Raw genomic sequence first — 25,774 nt, 5'->3', positions numbered from 1 at the left:
TAACAACAGAGATGCAGTCTGTAGAGTTAATCAGCAGCTCTAGTCAGGGTGTGCTAAACTGAAGTAGTGAGTCTTCAGCCTGAGAGTGAAGGGGCATCTCTTATAGTAGCAGGCAGACCATTCCACAGTTTAGGGGCCCTGTAACTAAAAGCTCGACCTCATACTGTTATTTTATTAATCCTTGGAATCCTAAGCAGACCGGCATCTTGAGATCTTAATGTGCGCTCTGGTTTGTAAGTCATGATAAGTTCAGACAAGTAAGCCGGACCTTGGCCATTTAATGCTTTATATGTTAAAAGGAGGATTTTGAAATCTGGCCTAAACTTAACCGGGAGCCAGTGTAAAGATTTAAGAACTGGAGTTATGTGTTCATATTTTCTTGTTCTTGTGATAATTCTTGCAGCAGCATTTTGGATTAACTGGAGGCTGTATAGAGAACAGTTTGAACAGCCAGTGAACACCGCATTGCAGTAGTCAATCCTACTAGAGATAAATGCATGAATTAATTTCTCAGTGTCCTGTCTATTTAGAAAAACTCTTAATTTTCTGACATTTTTAGAATAGTTTTGTAATTTGTGTTTTAAATGAAACGCTAGAGTCAAAGATAACACTGAAATTGCAGGGTTTTGTTTTAGTAAAACTAATGGGGACTTCAACTGAGAGATATTATTGCAATCAGGATCATCCTCTCCAATAATTAACATCTCTGTTTTGTCAGTGCTGTGAAAGAAAAATGAACTGCTTGCAAGATACAAAGGGTTAAAAGCTGACAGTAATGAAAACAGTAATGGTCCCAGTACTGAGGCCTGCGGGACTCCATATTCACCTTCAGAGTATAAGGATGTTGTTCTGTCAAGCACATTTCTGAACGTACTGTAGTTGATTTGATAAATAAGAACTAAACTAGGGAAGGACAGTGTCTGTGAGCTCAACATCATTTCCCAGTCTGAGTAGTAAAATAAGAGTGGTCAATGGTATCAAATTCTGCACATAAATCTAACAAAATAATTACAATGGAATTTCCTTCATCAGAGGATATCAGAATGTCGTTTATAATATGTGTTAGTGCCGTTTCTCTACCATGATGGGTGCAGAAGCCACACTGGAATTTTTCAAATAAATTGTGATGTGTAAGGGACACTGTAGCTGACAGTCCACTACTTTTCCAATCATTTCACAGAGGATGGTGTGGTAGAAATCAGACATGTTTAATTAAAGAAAGAAACTTATCCTCTACTAATACAAGCTTGATAAAACCTTTTTGAATCAGTAATCAGGCGGGAGAAAACGTGTTTATCGTGTCTTTAATTACTCTCCGTCAAATGCTGAAGAGGAGTCTACTACAGAATGATCAGAATGGTCAAAATAAAAAAGGCAGAGGTCCATTTTTGTAAACAACTGAATTTGCATAACACTGCTGATCAATGCATACACATCACCTGACTTTGACTCGGATTGGTTATTTATTGTCGGTAATTGTTCTCTCAGAGAGGGTAAATTTGAAACGGGTCTGTATTAAAGACCAGTAATGGCGCACTGCACGAATACACTTGACTTATAGTTTTGATGCCCTTTCTCTGTACGCTTTCCATTTGTTTGCTCAGAGGTTGATGCGCTTGCTGCTTCCTGAGCAGCTCTTCTTTTCTCCACCCTAGCAGCCCGCTTCTTCTCTTCTTTCGTCGGCACTTTGTCACATTAAAACTGATTAAGTCTGTGTCGTTTTCCATAATTTTTCACTTAAACTGGCACTTAAGTCTTCAATCTACCTCAAGACCGATTTAAGATATGAAGCGGTAGGGGAAGTGACAGCAAAGGTGGTAGGAATGAGAACGGCGCCCGTACGCATGTGCTGCCCTGCTGCCGAGAGTTGATTCTACAATAAAATAAAAAGAGGAACAACCTTGGAGTTCAATCCATCACCCCGATAGCGGACAGTAGATGTCACGTAGTAAATGTGTTCAGGTCAATCGTTCAAACGGTTTGCAAGCTACAGGTGATTTAAAATCCTGGACAGACAAACGGACAGCCCCAGTAGCGTATTATAGAAGAAGACCTGTAGGTCTAAAGTCTAAGACCTTAGCCACAGGAAAGGCAACTGCCCACATTCCTGTTTTACCAGAGACAGTCATTCAGATGTGGATGTGTGCTGCCATTTCAGGCCTTTCACAGATATAATATATACACATATACATGTTTTTTCCAAGAAGTTGAATCAGCATTAAATCTCAACCCAAGTACTATTTTTCTGTTAACGATTGTGTGTTTTGTATTTCTGTCACCTACCTTAGGCCGTGTTTCTGCTCTGTGGAAGGAATAGGCCATTAGCAAACATTCCAACATAAAACATCCCACATTTCAGACTCACGTTTTCCTGCTGTACCTTTCTCCGTAAGCAATGGTACCCAATGGACTGCCCACTCTGAGCTTGGCCAGCTACACGCTGCAGGTATCTTTTTGCAGGTTTCCAGGTATATCGCACTCCAGTATCTCTTCTGGCATTGGGTGAGGAGAATCCCATGATCTCTTTGACAATCTGCTCTTCCTTTCTGTAGGTTCATCTGGCACTGGGGACTTTTACTGCTGCCGTACGTTGATTTGTCCATGCAGTTGGAGGTTCTTGAGATGTGTGATGATGAGGGTCCTGCTCCATGTTCCCTCTTCTAGATTTGGGAGCCCTTGAACCCCACACCGTCGATAACGTAACCGGATGAATTGGCAGATGGGGCCAAATCAAGCCAAGTAAGGGGATGGTGCAAAAAGTGAACAAGTGTTTCTATTAAAAAAAAAAAAACCAAAAACAGTGTCCAAAGTGCAGTGCATCAAAGTTCCATAAATAAATAATCCATTAAAACCCCAAGTGGAGGTTAAAATCCCATATAAATAAATCCATTAAACGTTGCTAAAAACAACAGGCTGGAAGCAGTTCCCTTTTTAAAAACCCAGTGCCTTCTTCCTTCTACTTGGTGGCTCCCCTGCTTCTTCCATCTGGATTTGCAACAGGGGAGTCGCCCTACCAGCAGCTAACCTTCACCTGGTCCGGTAGCCTTTCATCCCCTGGCTACGTATCGCTCCTGCTGGGTTCCCCAGTGACCACCCTGACTCCCGCGACGAGTCAACCACCTTCTGTGACACTCCAGGCTCCTGAGATCGCTCAGCTGAAGCAACCGCTTCCTGCTGCCCCCACGAGTGTCGGCCATACACTCCCAAGAGAGCCTGCTTTTGCTCACTCACTCCCACACTTTTTTTTCTTCCTGCTTTCCTCTTCTCTCCACTAACCTCCATTCTTTTATTTTTCTCCCGTCCGCACTCACGCTCCTCCTATTTATAATGGGGATGTGGCAATCAGCAGCTGCCTGCATCAATTATGGACACGGGCGACTCCTACACCTCTGCACTTCAGTGCGGAAATGGCCACACCCGCATCGTGCTCTGGAACCGCACCAGCCACATGACCACGACCCATCCTTAAGCCGTGAGTGTGGTGATTATTAAGAAACTGGCCTTTCCTTCTGAGCCGCGGACCCGCTATATCACAAGATGTCCTTGTCCTTCAGGACAGTGATGAACACTGATATAACCTATGCTGGTGGTGCCCTCGATTGTCTACGCTGCACATGAGTCAACTCAATGGCCTTTATCTACAGTTCCAACTTCAGGCTTACTCACAGTCGTCATCTGTACTCACGAAAGGAATAATGTCCTCGCTCTCTACCTCACTGCCTAATCGATCCCTCTGCTACCACCAAATGCGATACACCACGCGCAGGCTACCCTTTGGAAATCTTAGTAGTTAATGGACCAAACCTGATCAGATTGATAGACAAGACACTGACAATACATGCTGGGCAAACCAATGGTGCAGTTTATTTACAGAATATCGTTTTTTAAATAAACACAGTCTTTCACAACTGACACACACAATCAAAACTACAAAGGGCAAAGAAATAGTGAACATTTACATAATGAAGAAAAAAGATACACAAAACTAAAGCAGTCAGTCTTCCCCCTACACACACAGTTCAGGAAGATCCTTAAAGAATAAAGCAAAATAATGTGTGTATATGCAAATCTGCACCACCACCAAAAATATACACATACATCCAACTAAGAGACACATACAAAAAAAATATATAATAACTTACAATAAAAATTAAAATTCACAAGCCAATTCCTTAAGTTACCAAAAATTAGATGTGCTCTCCAAACCTCATTCCTGTGGTCAACTAACAAACCTGGATGGCCGGAAACTGGTTTTATAAGGCCGTCGAGACCTTCCATTCAGTCACTGACCGCTGTTCACATATCACGGCAGTTGCAGGCACATTCACGCCACACAGCAATGCAAGTCGAGGGGAACCAGATATTTAATTCAATATCCTGCTGCGGGTATGCGGGTGAATTTTACGAGCAATGAGCAACCATGTCGAGCTCAAGTATTCTGTCACCTTTCACAATGGTAAGCAACTTTCATACTTTTCATATGAGTAGGGGTTACCGCTTTACCATTAAGCTACACTCCTTAGAAGCTACAGAATCCCATTTACTTTAAGTAATTAAGTAGATTTTTTCTCTACTTATACAAATCAGCACCTCTTTCTAACAGTGATGGTTGGCTGCAAGGCACCAGCGCGTGGATCCAAGCAAAGTGGGAATTTATGCAGGCCTTCACTTGTCCGACTAGGCCTTGTAGTGGAATTCTATCAAAATGGTGGCATGCGGTTGTGGCAGCACTTCCATGCACGATAAACAAGCTAAAAAGGTTAAGTGTCTTGTTTTGATCTATATTTCCTTCTAATTAAACTTTAAAACACAAAGTTACCTTTCTTTGTAAATGACAATCCTTGTGGTATGCATTACCACAGGGTCTTGAGTTATTGCAGCATTATTTAATCCTTTACCATTCTTTGAAGGGATTTTAATCACTGTGGACGTATTTACTTTAATAATTCAAAAACAGAGATCTTCAGTTTGCAGTGGTTCTCTTACTCAATTTAGACGTATGGTGTACTTTTCTGGATTCCAACAATTTTGCAAGAATCCGCCACATCCATTTATTTGAAAATTCTGGATTTTTTGCAAAAAGGTGGCAGTACATGATCTTGTCTTTATCTTCCACTGACCACTGGACCATGTTCAGGTCTCTTCATTTCTTGCTTATCTTGCATGTTTGGGGCCTAATCGGTATCATTGTCTATCTGGACTGTCACAACATTTGAGATCTTCTACTCACCAGCAGATATTCTACTATCACTATTACTATCATTTACCCCTACCCAAGGGCTAAACAATAGAATGGGCACCTTTTTATCTAAAGATATGAGTGCCCAAAATTAATGACTTTTTTGGATCCTCTTTATACTTGATGAGATTGGGAATGGGGCCTTATACAATGAAGCCCACCACACAAAGGTACTTATCAAGATATGGGTAGTTGGGAGAGCTCCATTTTATTTCTTCTTCACCTGACAACTTACTCTTTTAAAGCTTCCTCCTTATCTCATGTGAATTGCAGAGTGTTTCTTAAAGCTGGTTATATGAGAAAATCGTTTGCCACATTCAGAACAGCAATATGGCTTCTCTCCAGTGTGGATTCTTTTGTGGCTTCGAAGAGTACTTCTGTCTGAGAATTGTTTTCCGCATTCAGGACAACAATAGGGCCTCTCTCCTGTGTGAGTTCTAAAGTGTATCTGAAGAAGACTCCTGCGACAGAATTGTTTGCCACATTCGTAACAGCAATACGGCTTTTCTCCAGTGTGAGTTCTAATGTGGGTCTGAAGACTACTCCTTAGCGAAAACTGTTTGCCACATTCATTACAGCAAAATGGCTTCAGTCCCGTGTGAATTCTTTTGTGGGTCTGCAGATGGGCATTTTGTGAAAACTGTTTGCCACACTCGAAACAACAATGTGGCTTCTCTCCCGTGTGAATTCTCTTATGAGTCTGAAGACTGCTCCTTAGTGAAAACCGTTTGCCACATTCCAAACAGCTGTATGGCTTCTCTCCGGTGTGAGTTCTGGTGTGTCTCTGAAGACTGCTCTTGTCAGAGAATTGTTTGCCACATTCACAAATGCAGAGATGTTTGCTTCCTGTGTAAAGTTTAAAAGAAAAAAAAAGAAAAGCTTATGTTTTTTTTTTAATCCATTGTCCTAATATTTACATTGCATTATAACAAACAAATGCTTCCAGAAATTACAAACAAACTTTGATACGTATAAGCAAGCATTAAACTTAAGATACACGTGGTGGAACATCCACCTTGTGAATTTTACCTTTCTGTGTTAATGTGAGAGAGTAAAGTGGTAATAGAGTTTATGCACATAAAGTGTTTTGGTATGCAGTGTACATTAAAAGAAATATATAGCATGTGTCTGAGAAACAGCCTGAAGAGACTGCTGAAATGGTTAGGTACAGAGACAAGAAAGTTCTAGGGGGTGGTTTACGAAAATGGCTGATGTCATGTACCCAGTAAGACTTGAAAGTTGTCATGTACACAGAAATTCCAAAAAAAGGGAAAGACCTGAACCTAAGAGAGATTGAGAAGGCCAAGTCTACTTGTGACTTTATGCTGCACAAAGATAATAAATCAAGGTAAATAACATTCAATCTGGCTTTTATATACAAAGTACAGTGATGACAAAAGTGTGACGTGCATTCTCTCTCTCTGATGTAGAACCCTCATCATCATCTAAGTTCACCTCGGTTATAGAAATTCTTTATGTGAAAACAGTAATGTCAGATCGGGGGGACCGTTTGGTGGGAGACGATTGAGGGAATAAAACTGAATTACAAGTACCATATATTTACACTGCCTGTTACAGACTTAAATCAAATGTATGTTTTTATTCTATAATAGTAAGAATAACAGCAGCTCACTACTCAAAACAGAGGTGTTCAGGATTGAACTGGCGACCTTTTGATTACCAGTCAGCAGTTCTTACTGCTGCGCCACCAAAGCAGTTGTAGTGAGGACATGTCAATGTCACACCCTGTTGTGATGCAAGATTTTGCATATAACTTGATACATATTTTGTATGTCTTTATTTGTAACTTAGGCAAAGCAGTGTAATTTAGTTTTACTTTAGTGAGAAGCATTCATGTTAACCCTCCCATTACGACTGAGTCTCTTTGAATTTTACGACAGAGTTGCGAGGATGTGCCTTAAACCAGTTTGGTGAGTGTTTCTCTGCTAAAGTCTTTCAACCACCATGAGAAAGCCAGGCCACATAACTGCCAAGCTTTATCTTAACATATGGTCTTGGGGGGTGGCAGGTGTTAAGATGTTCTATTCCCCCATTGGTCTGAAGTATGGCAGTTTGGAATTGGCTTGGATCAGAAGCTTTTAAGTACCATGACGTCCTATTGGCTCTAGGGGTTGGACAGAGAATCTATAAATTTACTTGTTTAACCTCACACTCTCTATCTTACTAACATTTGATGAAGACCATCACACCATGAACTAAAAAAGACAACACAATGAAGAGCAAAGCTTGGCAGCCAACTAATGTTTTAACTAGCTAACTTGTTAACTAACAAGTCTGTATGCCACCTGAAACTACACATCACCATTTAATCAGGTTGTATGGTTGCCAATATTCAAATGTACTTTGCATATTGTTATTATTTATGAATATTACCTATAATACATTGTTTAAATTGTAATTTAACCCCTGCTTGTCTTTTACTATACCTAATTGCCTGAGGTTATAGATGTAGAAGGAAAGGCAGGGAGAAGTTATATACTATAATACCTTATAAACAGTGGTAAGTCTGTGAGATCTGATGCATTCTGACAAAGGCTACATATTAATACAATTTGGGAAAGTAGAGCATAGTATATTACTCCACCAAGACAAAACACACCCTAATGCGTGTTCTTTTTCTGCAGTTATGTTCTTGAATAAAAGCGCACTTCTTTTGTTATACTTGTAACTTTAGTGAAAGGGTTTATTTCATATTTGAACTTCAGGCTTCACACATTATACACTTGATGTCTACATTTTGTCAATTTTTACTAAAACATGAAAAACATTTGTTTTGACAATGTGTTTGCATAGATTGTTGTAGGCACGGAACACACACGGAATGCATGTATTCCAAATCACGATCTATTATTTACACCCTACAACTCCCAGCCACTCACATGCAGGTAAACAGACATGAGCTGAGAGAACTTTCTGCCCTTTCTGTGTTGGTGGGGAGGATGGGATAGCAGGCTGCTTGATGATTGTGTTGATCGACACATTTACAATACACTAGCCGCTGACGGAGAGGTGCAAAGGAATTTAAGGTGGGCCAGGAGTTTTTTTGTAGGCTTTGGTGATTATAGTGTTAAATAATCAATTCATTGATATTTGAGGACGGCTTTGTTTCAATTCCTGCACTTCATTTTGAACTATGAGCAGGCCAAAGACTGCTGTGGAGATTAGGGTCAGACTGTTTGGGGTGAGGCCTACCTTTAGGAAGGCTACTGAAGGCCCTGGCATGGGTATGTGGGTTATTTTAAGGCTTTTCAACTCTTTTTGCCAAGTTTGTATTACCAGTTCACAATACAGTAGAGTCCCGCTAATCCGAAAATCCGCCTAATCTGAACAGGACTATGGAAAAAAATAATTTTTATAAAATTTCTGAACTGGGAAAAGTAAAGAAAACAAGTTTTTTCAAGTTATGTCGTACATTTAAGAAACTTGTAATTTTTCAATTTCGCTGTCTAACTAAAAATCCAAAATACAGCCTTAAAATTGAAACAAGTTCGAATTTACTCACACATGTAGAATCCATGTTCTGTACAGCATTTACACAAAACGTAAAAAGCAAACCATTATCTAAGAGATAAAGTCAGTGATCTTCTTCTGACGCAACGAACTAAAACGGCTTGAAGAAGCAATGTTTCGCCAACGCCACATAAACATAATATCTGTTGAGGTTGCATCGGCGTGTTGGTCAACGTAGCGCAAAGCAAGATCAAGGGCACTGGCTGCGGCAGTGTGTGGAACAACATCAGTCGGCACGTCCCCTTCCTCCTCACTGTCGTCTGCGTCGAGATCAGCTGACTCATCTGCGTTGTAAACTTGCTGGGGCGAGTAGGAAGAAATGATGCATTTGAACTCCTCAAGGTATTCAACCGCTGCTTCGTTGTCCGCTGACAATTTCTCCCCAGTTATTGTAAGCTGCCTGATTCCGTGTCTTTTCTTCCATCGGACTAAGATACCACAAATAGCCGTAAATGATACGTCACCGTCCATGAGCTTGTTCAATTGAAGCGCCTTTTCTTGAATCAGAGGGCCAGTGATAGGGATTCCTTTCTGTCTTTCTTGTGTAAACCATAAGAAAAGTGCTTTGTCCAATTTTTCGTAAGAAGACACTGTCGTCTTGCTACGTTTTTCAATCGTTTTTTCACTTGTGGTAGTGCAAAACTGCTCAATTTTACCTCTGTTCTTTTTCCAATTGGAAATTGTTGCTTTCCTGACACCAAATTCCTTCGATAACTGAGTGGCACTTTCACCTTTGTCAAGTCTTTTCAACACTTCCAGTTTTTCTTTTAATGTACACGAGTTATGTTTACGTTTGCTTGCCATGATGATTAACAGCAGGGACAAGTACAGAATGTAAAGAAACCACACTGCACACTACTCACAAAACACAGAGCAAGTGCGCGCACACGAACAATAACATTGCACAAAACACATCACTCAGCAGTAGCAGGTGGCACACTGACTCAGTGATTCATAGTTTGGGAATGGAAATCAAGAGGAATGCGTAGGTCTAGGCGGGGGGTCTAGGTCACTGCCCTTCCGCTACTACTCACGCACCGCCCGTCATATCGATTTTACCTCCGATTACAGTCACACTACAGTGCAGTTTAAATTGCAGTGTACTAGAATATGTAATTTCTTACCTTTAATTCTTGACACATCAGACGCTTAATACGCCTCATAAAATCAATATATGGCATTATATGACAAAACTCCGCCTAATCCGAAATTTCGCTAATCCGAACAGGGTTCAGTCCCAGTTAGTTCGGATTAGCGGGACTCTACTGTACTCTGGAGGTAAAATAGCACTACCAACACCTCATGGTAGATGAAGCATCATGGGTTGGAACAGTTTTGCTTCTTCACAGCCTGGACTGCTAGCTATTATTAAAGGAACATTTAATATAAAAATGCTATCAAGAAGTACAGCAGAGAAGATAAATAGAAATTGAGTCATTAAAACGGACAACAATGCAAATACTGTGGCCTGATCTGAAGACAGACAGATAGATGGATACTTTATTAATCGCAAGGGGAAATTCACATACTTCAGCAGCAGCTTACTGATAAAAAAACAATATTAAAGAGTGATAAAAATGCAGGTATAACATTATACAAAGTTATTGTCTGTTAACGTTTAAGGGGTGGAATTGAAGAGTGGTATAGTGTGGGGAAGGAACGATCTCCTTAGTCTGTCAGTGGAGCAGGACAGTGACAGCAGTCTGTCACTGAAGCTGCTCCTCTGACTGGAGATGATACTGTTTAGTGGATGCAGTGAATTCTCCACGATTGACAGGAGCCTGCTCAGTGCCCGTCGCCCTGCCACAGATGTCAAACTGTCCAGCTCCAGATGATATCATAGTCCAGATGATCAGGAAAAAAAAATCCCAGAGATAAAGGAATTTAAAAGGTTTGAGAGGAGGAATGGACTAAAATTCAAGGGTGATCAAAAACTGCAGGAAAGTTTTGGTGGAGGTCATTGGAGCTAAAGAAAGTTCAACACGATACTAACGACATAGGGTTACAGAGTGGATGGTGAATGTGTAAATAAAGTATTCAGAACTGACAAGAAGTCCAATGGTCTGTGAGTTATTAGCTTAAGACAACCGTGGTTATCTGTTTTTGGGGCTCAATTAATTGTTAGAAGGAAGTAATGTGGAAATCCAAGGATCTCCAAAGGGTTCCCAAACATTATCTTGTAATAATACTTTTGTGTAACACTCTCCATCAATAACAGACTTAGAGCATTTGTATAAAGGTACAAATATAAGAACAGCAAATTCTAAGCCTTCCATCTTCATAGATACACTGTCGAGCTATATTAAACACAACATAAATCACAGCAGTTTCACTCCATTTCTAACTTTCTCATAAGGAACATAAGACCACCCTTTCAGGCCCATCACCCCCTTAACTTTGAATCTTACACAGACTTGCACTTACTTTTTGTAGATTTACTTTTAGATGGTGGCTGATCTTCCAGTGTTCTCACCGTAAAATTCTCCTCTGTCCCGTTTGTTTCAAAATGTAAAGATTCAGACTTCACGCTGACAGAAGGCCCAGGAGAGTGACAGTGTGTGCTCAGAGAAGAGACCATCCCAGTCAAGGCTCCATCTTGACACACATATTGATGGTCCTCTTCCTTGACACTCTCCAGACTTGTATGGATACTCGTCTCAATACTGACAAACTTCTCTTCAGCCTCTTCTTTGACACACACTAACCCCAGCTCACAGTCCTCCTCTTTAATGCAGAGATGCTCCTGGTCAGGGTGGACAGAGTCCCAGTCACAGTCCTCCTCCTTAATACTTACGGTCCTTATCTCGATGATATTAATGTCAGCCTCACACATCTCCTCTTTCACATCCATCTAGACGTTACAGTGAGTGTAAGCTTTTTCCTTCTGTCGGTGGAAAGAACAGGGTTTTGTTAAACAGCACTGTCTAACACTCACAATTTAGCCTCTGACAGAATGCTTGAAATTAATTGCACTGATTAAGAACCTAAGACAGTTTTCCTAATTGTACTTGCTGAGCGTCTGAAATGCACTCTCACTTTCAGAACACACTTTGTTAGCCACATATCACATCCGTGACAAACGTCTTCTCAAGCAGTTGAAAATAAGAAATGAATGCAACATTAAGATAAATTAAAAATAAAACTGCTTGAGCTGTATTTGCATCCTGCTGCATTCTAAAGCTTTCCCGACTGTAAAATGAAATGAGAGTTGCAATGTACAGACCAATGACAAAAAATAATTGTCTTTCTCAAAGGGCAATATTTGAAAATAAATTGCTGGGACATACACCATATGGACAAAAGTATTTGGATCCACCTCGTAATTAGTGAATTCTCTTATTTCAATCAGACCCATTGCCACTAGTATATAAAATCAAGCACCTGGCCATGCAGTTTCCATTTAAAAACATTAATAAAACAAAACGGGTCATTCTGAAGACCTCAGTGACTTCAAGCTTGGTACTGTGATAGGACGCCATCTTCGCAATAAGACAGTTTCATGAAATTTCAGTCCTGATGGATACTCCGTGGTCAACTGTAAGTGGTATTATTGGAAAGTGGAAGCGTTTAGGAACAACAGCAACTCAGCCATCAAGCGGAAGACCGCGTAAAGTCCCAGTGTGGGGTCAACAGCTGCTAAGGTGCATGGTGTGTAAAAGTTGCCAACACTCTGCCGATTCCATAGCTGGAGAGTTCCAAACTTCCACTGGCATTAATGTAAGCACAAAAAACATGGGGCGGGAGCTTCGTGGAATGGGCTTATATGACTGAGCATCTGCATGCAAGCCTCACATCACCAAATCCAATGCCAAGCATCAGATTGAGCGGTGTGAAGTGCACTGCCACTGGACCGTGGAGCAGTGGAAATTACTTTGGTGGAGTGACAAATCACACTTCTCTGTTGAATGAGTCTGGGTTTGGCCAATTGAGTTTGTGCCAACTGTGAAGTTTGGTGGAGGAGGGATAATGGTGTGGGGCTGTTCTTCAGGGTTTGGGCTCGGACCCTTAATTCCAATGAAGGGCAATCTTAATGCTTCAGAGTACTAAGATGTTTTGGACAACGCTATGCTTCATACAGTTTGGGGAAGGCCCTCTTCTATTCCAGCATGACTGTGACCCAGTGTACAAAGCAAGGTCCATAATGACATGGCTGGATGAGTTCAGTGTGGAAGAACTTGACTGACCTGCACAGAGTCCTGACCTCAACCCCATTGAACACCTGTGGGATGAACTGGAATGCAGACTGCGAACTAGGCCTTCTCGTCCAACATCATAAATGCTCTACAGAATGAATAGGCACAAATGCCCACAGGAACACTCCACCATCTTGTTAAAAGCCTTCCAAGGAGAATGGAAGCTGTTATAGCTGCAAAGGGGGACCAAATCTATTTTAAAGTCTATGTATTCAAAAGCAATGCCAATATAGTCCTCCTTGGTGTAATGGTCAGGTGTCCCAATACTTTTGTCTATATAGTGTATTTGTGTATAATCTGCTTTTATTGGAATGAACTTGCTGTTTGCCAAACACCTTTTTATTTCTGTCACCCATTTTGACTTTATAATCTTGAGTGTATTGTCTTTTCCAGCCTCATTCAGACCTAAACACATTTGACTTTCATTTTACAGCACCTTCTAGTTAACACTAGAATTACCAAAACCTAAGAAAAAAACTTGTAAATCTGTCCCACCTTAAATCCCTTTGCTCCTCTCTGTCAGCGTCTTTTGTCTTGTAAATGTGTCGATAGGCAGCAAGCTATCACATCCCCCACTGCCGCACAAGATTTTCTCAGCTCAAGTCTGTTTACCTGCGTGTCAGTTGTTTAGAGTTGTATAGACTCGAGTAAATACTGTATCGTTATTTGGAACACATGCATTTCACGTGTGTTCCGTGTCTACAACAATCTATGTAAACACATTCTTAAAACAGAAACGTTTGTCATGTTTTAGTAATAATTGACAAAATGTAGACATGAAGCATATAATGTGTGAAGCCTGTAGTCCAAATACCAAATAAACACTTTCACAAAAGGTGCAAGTATAACAAAACAAGTGCACTTTTATTCAAGACAATAATTGCAGAAAAAGAACCTGCGTTTGGGTGAGGCATTGACACATCTTTAACATGACTGCTTTGGTGGTGTAACGGTAAGAACTGCCGACTGGTAATAAAAGGGTCACGAGTTCGATCCCGCACGATTTTTTTTTTTGATAAGTGAACTGCTCTTTTTCTTACTATTTTCGAAGAAAAACACACATTTGATTTGAGTCTGTAATAGCCAGTGTAAATGTATGGTACTTGTAAAGGTTAGCATTGTATTTTTTTTATTCAGTTTTATTCTTCCAGTTACGTTCACACTCCCCCTGATCTGATACTGCTGTTTTCACATAAAGACATGCTATAGCAGAGGTGAACTAAGATGATGTCGAGGGTTCTAAATCAGAGAAAGAATGCAGGTCACACTTTTGCCGTCGCTGTACTTTGTATATAAAATCCAGATCGAATGTTATTTACCTTGATTTATTTACTTACTTCCTACAGTGTAAAGTCACAAGTAGACTGCAGAGTTTCCCATGTACATATACAAAGTATAGCGACGGCAAAAATGCAACGTGCATTCTTTCTCTGATGTAGAACCCTCATCATAATCTGAGTTCACCTCTGCTATAGCACGTCTTTATGTGAAAACAGCAGTGTCAGATCGGGGGTGTATGGGGGTGAGGAATGTGAATGTAACTGGGAGAATAAAACTGAATACATTTACATCGGCTGTTACAGACTCAAATTAAATGTATGTTTTTATTCTAAAATAGTAAGAATAAGAGCAGCTCACTTCTCATAGCTGAGTTGTGCAGGATTGAACTTGTGACTTTTTAATTACCAGTAAGCAGCTTTTACTGTTATGCCACCAGAGCAGTCGTGTTAAAGACATGTCAATGTCGCACACCAACGCGGGTTATTTTTCTGCAGTTATATTCTTGAATAAAAGCACACTTGTTCTATTTGTACCTTTTGTGAAAGTGTTTATTTGATATTTGGATTACAAGCTTCACACATTATACGCTTCATGTCTACATTTTGTCAATTATTACTAAACCATGAAAAACATTTCTTTTTTACAATGTGTTTACATAGATTGTAGACATAAAACACCCATAAAATGCATGTGTTCCAAATAACGATATAGTATTTATAAAAGGTGTCATTTTGCTTGATTTCTCACTCTATACAACTCCAAGCAACTGACAAGCAGGTAAACAGACTTGAGCTGAGAAAACTTTGTGCAGCAGTGGGGGGATGTAATAGTAGGCTGCTTGCTACTTATCGACACAATTACAAGACAAAAGACGCTGATGGAGAGGTGCGAAGGGATTTAAGGTGAGACAGACTTACGAGTTTTTTCGTAGGCTTTGGTAATTCTACTGTTAACGTGTCAAATCAGACAGCATCTTGCACTGTTGTGGGTTAGCAGAATTCACTCCTGGGATGTAACATACAGTGTTGCTGGAGTCCCAGAATTGTGTTATTAGTTATATTTATACAAGTGGGGCCTCAGGGTTGTGTTAAGAAACAGACACCTATCAGGATCGGGAAGATGAAAGAAGAACTTAACTTTGCTGGCTTTTGACATGAAAAAACTCATCAGATGAAATAATGGGCTTGTTACCATAGCCTGATGAGCAATCTGTGAAGCTTACCTTTGATTTTTGACAAAAACCTTTGCCTGGAAACAAACTAAAACTGATCATAAAAATGCTGCCTAGTCACCCTGTAACCAGCTAGCCAAACAATGTTTGATTGTAGAAACAGATTCTATAAAAGCCCTCATTCACATTCAGAGTGTTTTTTTTTTGTTTTTTTTGTACAATTGTGAACGTTTCTTCTAATGACCCGACATTGAGCTCCTGTGACATTCTCCTTTGACCTTCCATTAGAGCAGGGGTCCTCAGTCACTGTCGTCCTGGAGGGCCGCAGTGGCTGCAGGTTTTTGCTCCAATCCAGTTGCTTAATAAAAACCACTAATTGCTCAAGTAACACTTCTGCTTCACTTTAGTGGTCTCGCTCATTACGATTTGGAACCCTTATTGCTTATTTTAGTCTTAAACAGCTGTATTCTTGGTTTTTAATTGCTCCTAATTAGCAATAACATGCAAATGACAAAAGAGACCAGCATTTCTCCATTTAGAATGTTATCATTTATTTATCATGCACTATTGGGTTTAATGAAATACTTGGAAAGAAAGTGAAGGACTGAGAATTACTCCTCCATTTTAGTCTTCAAGTTATTTGGATGATATCCTTAGAAATATGAGAATGACCTGACGTAGCAGAGATCAAGCACTAACAAGCCATGCAATTAAATTATTGGCAACAATTGCTTTCTACTTAAGCAACCGGGTTGGAACAAAAACCTGCAGCTTCTGCGGCCCCTCCAGGACTGTGATTGAGGACCCCTGCATTAGGGGGACAGAAACTAACAATGTTTAAAAGTAAAAGTGTTCTAATGTAGGCAGTTGGGTTTTAGTTTAAAATACTGTACTTAATGTAGTAGCTTAAAATACTATACACTAAATGAATTTCTAGAACAACTTAGTGTAAACAAAGTCCAGCCATCCTGTGTTGTCACGCATAAGCTGCTCAAGAAAACATTGCATTATTTTCAATAAGGAAAAAATCATAATGCATCCCCAACACATTCTTAATTTTCCTACAGAACAGACTACCAATGTTTTCTGCATATAATTAAGCATTTAAAACTTTGATTGATAAGTCTGTATATGATGAGGAGTCAATTATCCATTACTCTTTATCCCGTGAGGAAGTTTAGCTTTACAAAGAAGCTCAGGACAAACTGGCTAAGTAACCCTAATACTAATTCATTTTAGAATATTCACATATACCTAATAAGATATCCTGGGTACACCCTTGATGATGTAGTGAAATACAGCCAAACAAGCTGAAGAACGACTCGTACATATAATTATTCATATCATTATTAGAAATCTGGGTTGATGTGACAACCTCATACAGTCAAACTAAAAAGTATGTGAACCCCAAGGAATTCTCTCTATGTATGTCTAATTCCCATATAAAACATGGTCGTATCTTCATGTCAGTCACAATAATGAACAAACACAGTCTCCTATAACTAAAAATACACAGATTTTCCAATAATTGTTGACCATATTGAATAAATCATTCAAACTGTGAAACTAAAGGTTGGAAAAAGTAAGTGAACCCCAAGCGAATGACTTTTTAAAAAGCTCATTGAAGTCCGAATTTAGCACACCTGGAGTCCATTTAATGAAACGAGTTCAGAGGTGTGGCCTGGAATGACTTTGATTGATTAAAAATGCTATAAAGTTTGAGCTTTTAACAAGAAGCATATGCAGATGGGAATTATGCCTCGCACAAAGGAGCTGTCTGAAGAGCTACGATGGAGAATTGTTAATCTACCAAAGGCTGGAAAGGGTTACAAAGTCATCTCAGAGATTTTAGATATTCATCACTCTACTGTTAGGCAAGTTGTGTATAAATGGAGACAATTTGGTATTGTGGCTACTCTTCCTAGAAGAGATGACCCCAAGAGCACAACGCAAAGTCAACAATCAGGTAAAGAAGAACCCTAGACTGACAGGAAAGGACTTGAAGAAGTCATCAGAACTGGCTAACATCTCTGTTCATGAGTCAACTATACACAAAACATTTAACAAGAAAAGAGTTCATGGCAGGACACCAAGAAGGAAGCCACTGCTATCAAAAATGAACACTGATGAATGCCTGAAGTTTGCGGAAGAGCACTTGGACACTCCACACTGAGAAAATGTTTTGTGGAGTAATGAAACCAAAATTGAACTACTTAGGAGGAACAAGCAGAACTTCATTTGGCATAAAAAGGGCACTGCATATCAACATCAAAACATCATCCCTACAGTAAAGTATGGTGGAGGGAACATCATGATTTGGGCCTGCTTTGCTGCATCAGGGCCTGGACAGCTTGCCATCATTGAGGAGAAAATGAATTCACAAGTTTATCAACAAATTCTCCAGGATAATGTGAGGGTGTCTGTCCGTCAACTTATGCTCAGAAGAGGCTGGGTGATGCAACAGGATAACGTGCCCAAACATGGCAGCAAATCCACAGCACAATGGCTTCAGAAGAACAAACTCAGCCTTTTGGAGTGGCCCAGTCAGAGTCCAGGTCTCAATCCTATTGAATGACTTGAAGAGAGAGAGCCATACACAGAAGACAACCAAAGAATATGGAAGAGTTAAGGCAGTTCTGCAGGGAAGAATGGGCTCAAATTCCCCCCACACGATGTGCAGGTCTGATCTGCAGTTACAGGAAGCGCCTGGTTGAGGTCACTGCTGCCAAAGGAGGCTCAACCAGTTATTAAATCCCAAGGTTCATTTACTATTTCCACTACCACTGTGAACGTTGAATGCGTTTGTAAAACAAAGACTTGAGAGTAGAATTTTTTGTGTGTCATTGGCTTAAGCTCATTGTGTATATCAGTACCTGTGACTTAGATGAACAGCAGATCACTTTTTATGACCAATTCATACAGTAAACCAGATCATTCCAAAGGGGTCACATACTTTTTACTTTGACTGTATGGGTGCCATGTAGCATTCTCAACTGCCACACAGTTGTTATTGTTTTACTCTTTCGCCTCTGTAAGAACTTATTGAAAACTTCCATACTGCACCACTCCTGCACTCAGTGATGGTCGAACCCAATATGGAGCCCTAGGCTTTGGGTCCCCCTTGATATCCAGCATGTACACCTTTTAACATACCTAGAAGGTCAGAGTGCACAGTCACTCCTATGAAACATTGAGGAGCCACCCTCTCGGTGTCTGCAGCGCAGTCAGCACTATGAGACATTGCGTAGTTGGGGGGGTTCGGTGGTGGGGGATCCTACATTTTATTTAACTAAACGACGACACAGATCACCTAATGGGTTGACTGGCACTGTCCTTGTTGCGGCACTTCGCAGGTGAATGATAAAATTGATCAAATACAGGTGCTTTGTGGCACTCGCTGGTCATCAGTTGTCAGACCTAGCTTTATGGTGCTCGAGGCTTCATGAGGGACCAGACACGCCTTGCTATCCTCCCATTTAAGACAACCACTGTACTAATCTATTGGCCTGTAAAGCTTGTCTACGTCACTTGACCCCAATATATTTATATTTAAAATTAAATAAACTGCTCAAAAAAATTAAAGGAACACTTTTTAATGAGAGTATAGTCAATGACACTTCTGGGCTATTGATCTGCTCAGTTAAGTACCACAGGGGCTTGTTAATCAGTTTCAGCTGCTTTGGTGCACTAGAGGGGCCACAATGAGATGACCCCCCAAACAGGAATGAGTGGTTTAACAGGTGGAGGGAGGTCACTGACATTTTTCCTCCTCATCTGTTTTGTCTCTCGTTTTGCATTTGGCTGCGGTCAGTGTCACTACTGGTAGCATGAGGCCATACCTGGACCTTACAGAGCTGGCACAGGTAGTCCAACTTCTCCTGGATTGGCAGGCACATCAATATTTGCCTGTCATTGTCAGAAGGTTCGCCGTGTCTCCCAACACAGTCTCAAGGGCATGGAGGAGATTCCAGGAGACAGACAGGCAGTTACTCTAGGACAGCTGAACAGGGCCCCTCGTAGAAGGTCCTTAACCCATCAGCAGGACTCACCGGTATCTGGTCCTTTGGGCAAGGAGGAAAAAGATGGGCACTGCCAGAGCCAACAAAAAACTCCCAGCAGGCAGGCCACTGGTGTGAATGTCTCTGACCTAACAATCAGAAACAGACTTCATGAGGGTGGCCTGAGGGCCCAACTTCCTCTAGTGGGCACCGTGGGGCTCGATTGGCATTTACCATAGAATCCCAGAATTGGCAGGTGCACCGCCTACGGCGCCCTGTGCTTTTCACAGATGAGAGCACATGTGACAGACGTGAAAGGGTCTGCAGAAGCCGTGGAGAATGTTATGCTGCCTGTAACATCGTTCAGCATGACTGCTTTGCTGGTGGGTCATTGGTCGTATAGCTGTGAAGGCATATGCATGGGGGGGACACACAGACTTTTGCAGGCTAGACAACGGCACCGCAGGACTGCCATTAGGTATCGGGATGAAATCCTTGGACCCATTGTCAGACCCTATGCCGGTGCAGTGACTCCTGCGTTCCTTCTGGTGCACAACAATGCCCAGCCTCATGTGGCGAGAAGATGAAGGGTTTGATACCATTGACTGCCCCCCCCCACCCCCCGCTCAATCACGTGAACTCAATCCAACAGAACACCTCTGGGTGGGACATTATGTTTGGGTCCATCCGACGCCTCAGCCTGTCTAGAAGCTCAGTGATGCCCTGGGGCCTCATGTATAACGCCGTGCATAGAACTCGCACTATAACATGGCGTAAGCACAAAAGCCGAAATGTGTTTACGCACAGAAAAATCCAGATACAGGAATCTGTGCGTACTCCAACGTCCACGTTTTCCCGCTACATAAATCCCGATCAGCGTGAAAACTAACGCTCGTGCACGCGCTTTATGTAACGCCGTAACTCCTCCCAGGATTACGCCTCTTTGAATATGCAAATGAATATAAATCGCCCTTAAGCTCAGCCTTCTGTGAAAAGGCAATGGGAAAAGCACGGGGGAAAATATAAGAATTTCAGCGAATACCAAGTGGAGGCAAAGGAAAAACATACTATTTGTTCAAATAAACCGTAGTATAATCAACAAAAGGAAGTTGTTCTAGTGACATAGCGTGTTGGTGAAACTTGAAAGCTCACGTTCACAAAATCGCACAGTGCCAGAAATAAAAAAGAAGTCACATATCAATGTCGCCGTGAAAAGCCGAGTTGTAGCCCACCGTCTGAGTGTCATATGAAAGCTTATTAGGGTACAGAGAAAAAAACGGCACACAGTGGGGAAAAAGCACAAAATGTCAACTTCAATCTTGAAATTTCCACTTTAATCACGTAGTTTATTTTGTCATTAAAAGTAGAACATCATAAACTTTATCTTAAAATCGTTTAATTAACCAGTTTCTCAAATCACATCGTAATTAAAGTAGCACGTTAAATGCTTTGTTTTGTATTTGATCTTCTATGTGCTCTGTGTGTGAATCGCTACTTGCTTCTTAAACTGGCTCTCTTCCTCCAACTGGACACAGAATCCATTACATTTGTGATATTACAGCTCTCTGAATAACTAAAATACTGAGATGTATACGTGATGTCATTTTTATGATGATAGGAGTTAAAGTACGTTATTAAACATGTGTTTCACTTCGATGAAATAATTTATTGCACTCAGGGGCGGCTCTAGGCTTGTGGTGGCACTGGGCAGAGGAAGAATTGGTGGCTCCTTCGCCCGCCAATGTCAGTAAGGTAGCTTATGCACAGTGGATGGCCACGTATGTTGCAGACACTGCATAGCCGCCTCGTGCTCATGACACAAGCATTTAACTTTTGCCGAAATTTTTTGCTGCGTTTTTAGCTGTGTTGTTATTTTATCTTTCTGTTTTATATTCAATATATATTGGCGTAGCCGTCACTGCAGTCAGTGCTTTTCTTTCCCCAAGTAACCGATCGCCACACAATCAGCTCTGTAATAGACGTTAAGCCATCTGTAAGCTTAGCGCTGATTCTTCAAAACGTTTAAGGAACATTGAAATATCTTCGTAGTACATGTTTAATTATTCTATCCTTCACGACACTCCCAGTGAAGAATATAGATTATTTAAATGAAGTTAAAGTTTTATCTGTATAATTTAACAAACATATTTTGCTGCATTTCACCTTAAAAATGATATCGTCATCATATGTAAATACGCGCTTTATAAAGTGGCTCAGGTTGTGCGATATTATAACTGTAGTGCAAGTTTACAGTGAGGTGATTGTACTTATAAGTACAAACAGTTCTACAAGGAGCATTTGATTGAGTGCGTTTAAAGTTCTTGGGATGAAACTGTTTCTGAACCGCGAGGTCAGTACAGGAAAGGCTTTAAAACGTTTTGCAGTGGCTGAGGCAGCGTGTCCTTAATGCCGTATACCAATAATTCTCTTTCCAATCAGCTGCTGCTGCGATTCACACTCAGATACAGTGATATAAATGCTCTGAGTGGTGCAGTGAGAGAAATATGTAAAAAGATGATCCGCTGTGGCAACTCCTAACGGGAGCAGCTGAAAGAAGAAGAAGAAGTGAGAGTAACAACGCTAAAGCAGTTATGGTATTTGGAATACTATGGCTGTTCCCTGGACCATTATATTGTTACAAGTTAATTACAATCAGATGCATTACACTAATAAACAATATGCGGTTAGTTTCTGTGTATTTATAAAGCCGCGTCAGGAAAATAATGAGTAACCACACAGGAACAGTAGCATTGCTTTGACGCTGGGTGCCGCCAGTCTGCAAAACCGAGCGGAGAACTTGCATACGACAAGGCATGAGCTACCGTGGAAATGTGCGTGGCTTTACGCCAAGTTAGGTTTCATACATCGCGATTTGAACGTGGAAAAGTTCTTCCGCAACATTTCTGTGCGTACGCACCGTTTATACATGAGGCCCCTGGTCTAGATCTGGGAGGAGATCCCCAGGACACCATCCCTTGTTTCATTAGGATGTTGACAGGCATGCACACATACACTGGGGGGGATGGGGGGATTGGAACATACAAACTACGGAGTACGACTTGGAGTTGCTGCAATGAAACTTCGGCCAAGTGGACTAGCCTGTCTGCTCATCATTTTACCCTTTGATTTTTGGGGTGTCTGAGTTCAGCTCTCTCTCTCTGTAGGTTCGTCATTTTCATTTCCATCCTTTCGTTTCTAACACATCACCATATCAGTCCGGATCAGTAGACACACCCAGTAGGATTTGTTTTCCCATTGAGATCTGATGTGTTTTCAAAGTGTTCCTTTCATTATTTTTGAGCAGTAAATTATTGAAATTCTACACTTCAGTCAATTTCCTGTTCTTTTCACTCAGCATTTCTTAGTGTTAATTCTTACAAGTTAATGTAGTTGATGTACAGTACAATCTGTTGTATTGTATTGTCAAATCTTCCATGAGTGGAAGGAATTAGGTCAGAGTTGGTAAAAATATTCTGACTAAATGTGAATTATAATTTGTTAAACATTTCCAACTTCACATCTAATTATTTGATTAAACTGTTTGTTCTTCTAGACTTTTAATAACAATATACCTCCTTTTTTATTTTGTAAGTCTAGTCTTATATGTTTAATGTTACTCTGTGCTTGTAAGACACAACATCACTTATTCTTCTTTCGGCCGCTCCCATTAGGGGTTGCCACAGCAGATCATCTTCTTCCATATCTTTCTGTCTTTGTCATCTTCTCTGTTACACCCATCACCTGCATGTCCTCTCTCACCACATCCATAAACCTTCGCTTAGGCCTTCCTCTTTTCCTTTTCCCTGGCAGCTCTATCCTTAGCATCCGTCTCCCAAAATACCCAGCATCTCTCCTCTGCACACGCCCAAACCAACGCAATCTCACCTCTCTGACTTTGTCTCCCAACTAGAGCTCACCCTCTAATGTCCTCATTTCTAATCCTATCCATCCTCGTCACACCCAATGCAAATCTTAGCATCTTTAACTCTGCCACCTCCAGCTCTGTCTCCCGCTTTTTGGTCAGTGCCACCGTCTCCAACCCATATAACATAGCTGGTTTCACTAATGTCCTGTAGACCTTCACCTTTCACTACAGCAATGTCTCGCAACCTTTTACTGTGGTGACACACTTGTTGTAACCTAAAACATCCAAGGCACAGCACAACACCATGAGATCTATCTACCTACCTCTCTCATATGTGCACAACTGTCTGAAGGGGCAGCAGCTCTGAGATCAACATTCACAGACACAGCACTTAGTGAGCACTTTGCTGGCATCTTCAAGCTGCCCGACCCACTCTGATTCAGAGGCAACTTGTATGCCCACTATCCACTAGCCCTGTGAAGCTTGCTGGCAGCCACACACCCACGGTAGATGGACTACAGCGGGAAGGAGACGTGTCTGAAATGCCCCAAGTGCTGTGTCTACAAATTTATTGGTCACAGAACTACTTTTGTGCCAGCTTCTGTTCTCCTCAGACAGGCCTCGACTACTCGTGGAGCCTGTCCCTCTCAAGTTCAGACCCAGATGCGCTATACTATTATTTCCATGGTACACTGGCTGAAAACCACTGGGTTAGGAGGGCTGAAAGGTGTCCTGATGATTCATGTGGTCAGTGATAAAGCACCTTGTAAGCTTTCAATCAGCATAGCAAATACATGAGCCCAATTATAAACTGAGGCATTGGAGGTACCAGAAATTGAGGAATCAGAGTTGAACGTTTTGTATAACGACTTCACAGCCCTGATCAACACTAAAGTGGAAACATGGAAGTCCAAGATGGACCATTCTATTATGATCTGTAACTCACACCACAAAGAATTTTAAAGTGCTCTCTTGCAATGTCCCCCCACCCCCCATTTATGTTAATTTCTACTTTGTTTTGATGTATTTGAACAAATCTTTATCATGACACGTTCGGTATTTAGTGAGTGGTACAATCTATTCTTGCATTTTGCCTTGGGAGTTGTTGCTGCACTCTGCGCTGGCAGTCGGTGAGAAGTGCTGTGCAGGAACAAAGTTGTTAGGAGGTGACCATCAAGCTCTGTGGATAGGACTACTTGTGTTCTGTTTGGTGTGTTGTATTGATCACATTTTACTGATGCCCACTGCATGCCCAACCTACCTGGATTCAGGTTGTTATTTTTTCCTTGTCTTCTTGGGGAGTCACAGCTGTGGGGGCCTGTTAAAGCCCACTGAGACAGTCCTTATGTGATATACAAGAAACACATTGTTGTTATTGTGCATTTACACCGAATTATTTTTTATTAAGAGTGTGTAGCTTTGAAACCGATTTTGATTCAACTTGTATTTTATTGAACGTGTTGTAAATCTACCTAAAGCCTCTCCAGTTTGAAGACTCATGGAGGGTCCCATATAACAGAGGCAAAGGGCATCATGTGGGGATTTATAAATAAAACTGTCTAGAAAAATGGGGCTTGCTAATGGAGGACAGCAGATACTATGTATGAGCCCTAATGAATGTCCAAGGAGTTGCCTTTAAAGTATCTATAAAAGAACTTGGGCTCTGTTTTCATGAACTCAAAACTACGATTTGCGATTTCATCTTGTGGAAATTAACGTTGCACACAAAATCATAACTAATGTCTTTTTTTTTTTCTCAACGGAGATCTAGACTCCTATTAAATTCCAGATCCTCCCAATATTGGGACCTTGGTGTGGCGTAGGCCCTGTGGGCCTCAGCCGTTTGGCTGGAGGTTTGCTCCCCTCTTTGTCCAGTCCACCGGGTGTAACCATAAGAAGAGAAGCGAGACTAGCAAAGAACAAGCCACGGGAGGAATACAAAAATAAATAAAAAAGGAATACGGTCGCTTTGAAGTACAAATTGGACTCGATAAGCAGCGGTGAACAAACTCAAAAACAACGACGCGCCGGCCACAGGGGCACTCGCTCGAGCAAAGTCCGGTGGTGGACTGACGGACACGAACGTGGCGCTCGCCTCTTATTCAAGTCGCGTGCAGCAAATGAAACCTCAGACATCCATAAAATGTCGTCTCTCAGACACCCCCAAGCACTTACCCAGTGATAAGATTAATTTTTTTTCCTACACTCGTTCGTATTCCTACCACTCTAGACAGCAGCCATTCCTACACAAACCTGAAGCAAACACAGACGGGACTCGACAACATAACGTGAAGCGAGTCGCAGCCAGAATTTAAGCCAAGCAGAGTCATTAAGCGAATTAAAAACAATCGACATGAACAAAGTGAAAGCCTCAAACTCGATTTACTTACCTTCCGTGCCTTTCAGTGATGTGCTACTTTTTAAAGCCGACCTACTCAGCATTCGGCTTCTGATTACTACACACCGACTTCACCAGGTGTCGCGTTCGGTGACGTC

The 25,774-nt window shown here is 41.2% G+C and overlaps 1 protein-coding gene across 1 annotated transcript; it reads right to left on the bottom strand.

Moving 5' to 3' along the window:
* Positions 1-3,841: 3,841 nt before the first annotated feature.
* Positions 3,842-25,769, bottom strand: LOC120533450 (zinc finger protein 239-like). Its single transcript, XM_039760356.1, has 3 exons — positions 25,669-25,769; positions 11,195-11,654; positions 3,842-6,085 (listed from the first exon to the last, which is right to left on the bottom strand). Exons 2-3 carry the CDS (start codon positions 11,619-11,621, stop codon positions 5,493-5,495), a joined length of 1,020 nt encoding a protein of 339 aa, XP_039616290.1. The 5' UTR covers positions 11,622-11,654; positions 25,669-25,769; the 3' UTR covers positions 3,842-5,492.
* Positions 25,770-25,774: the final 5 nt, after the last annotated feature.

The sequence above is a fragment of the Polypterus senegalus genome, chromosome 8 (genome assembly GCF_016835505.1).
Source record: "Polypterus senegalus isolate Bchr_013 chromosome 8, ASM1683550v1, whole genome shotgun sequence".
NCBI lineage: Eukaryota > Metazoa > Chordata > Cladistia > Polypteriformes > Polypteridae > Polypterus > Polypterus senegalus.
This window is presented reverse-complemented; position numbering and strand designations above follow the sequence as displayed.

Coding starts and splice junctions, on each gene's coding strand:
- LOC120533450 (XM_039760356.1), bottom strand. CDS start 11,621: ATGGATGTGAAAGAGGAGATGTGTGAGGCTGACATTAATATCATCGAG. Junction 6,086..11,194: donor TAAAAGTAAATCTACAAAAA/GTAAGTGCAAGT, acceptor AACTTTACACAG/GAAGCAAACATCTCTGCATT.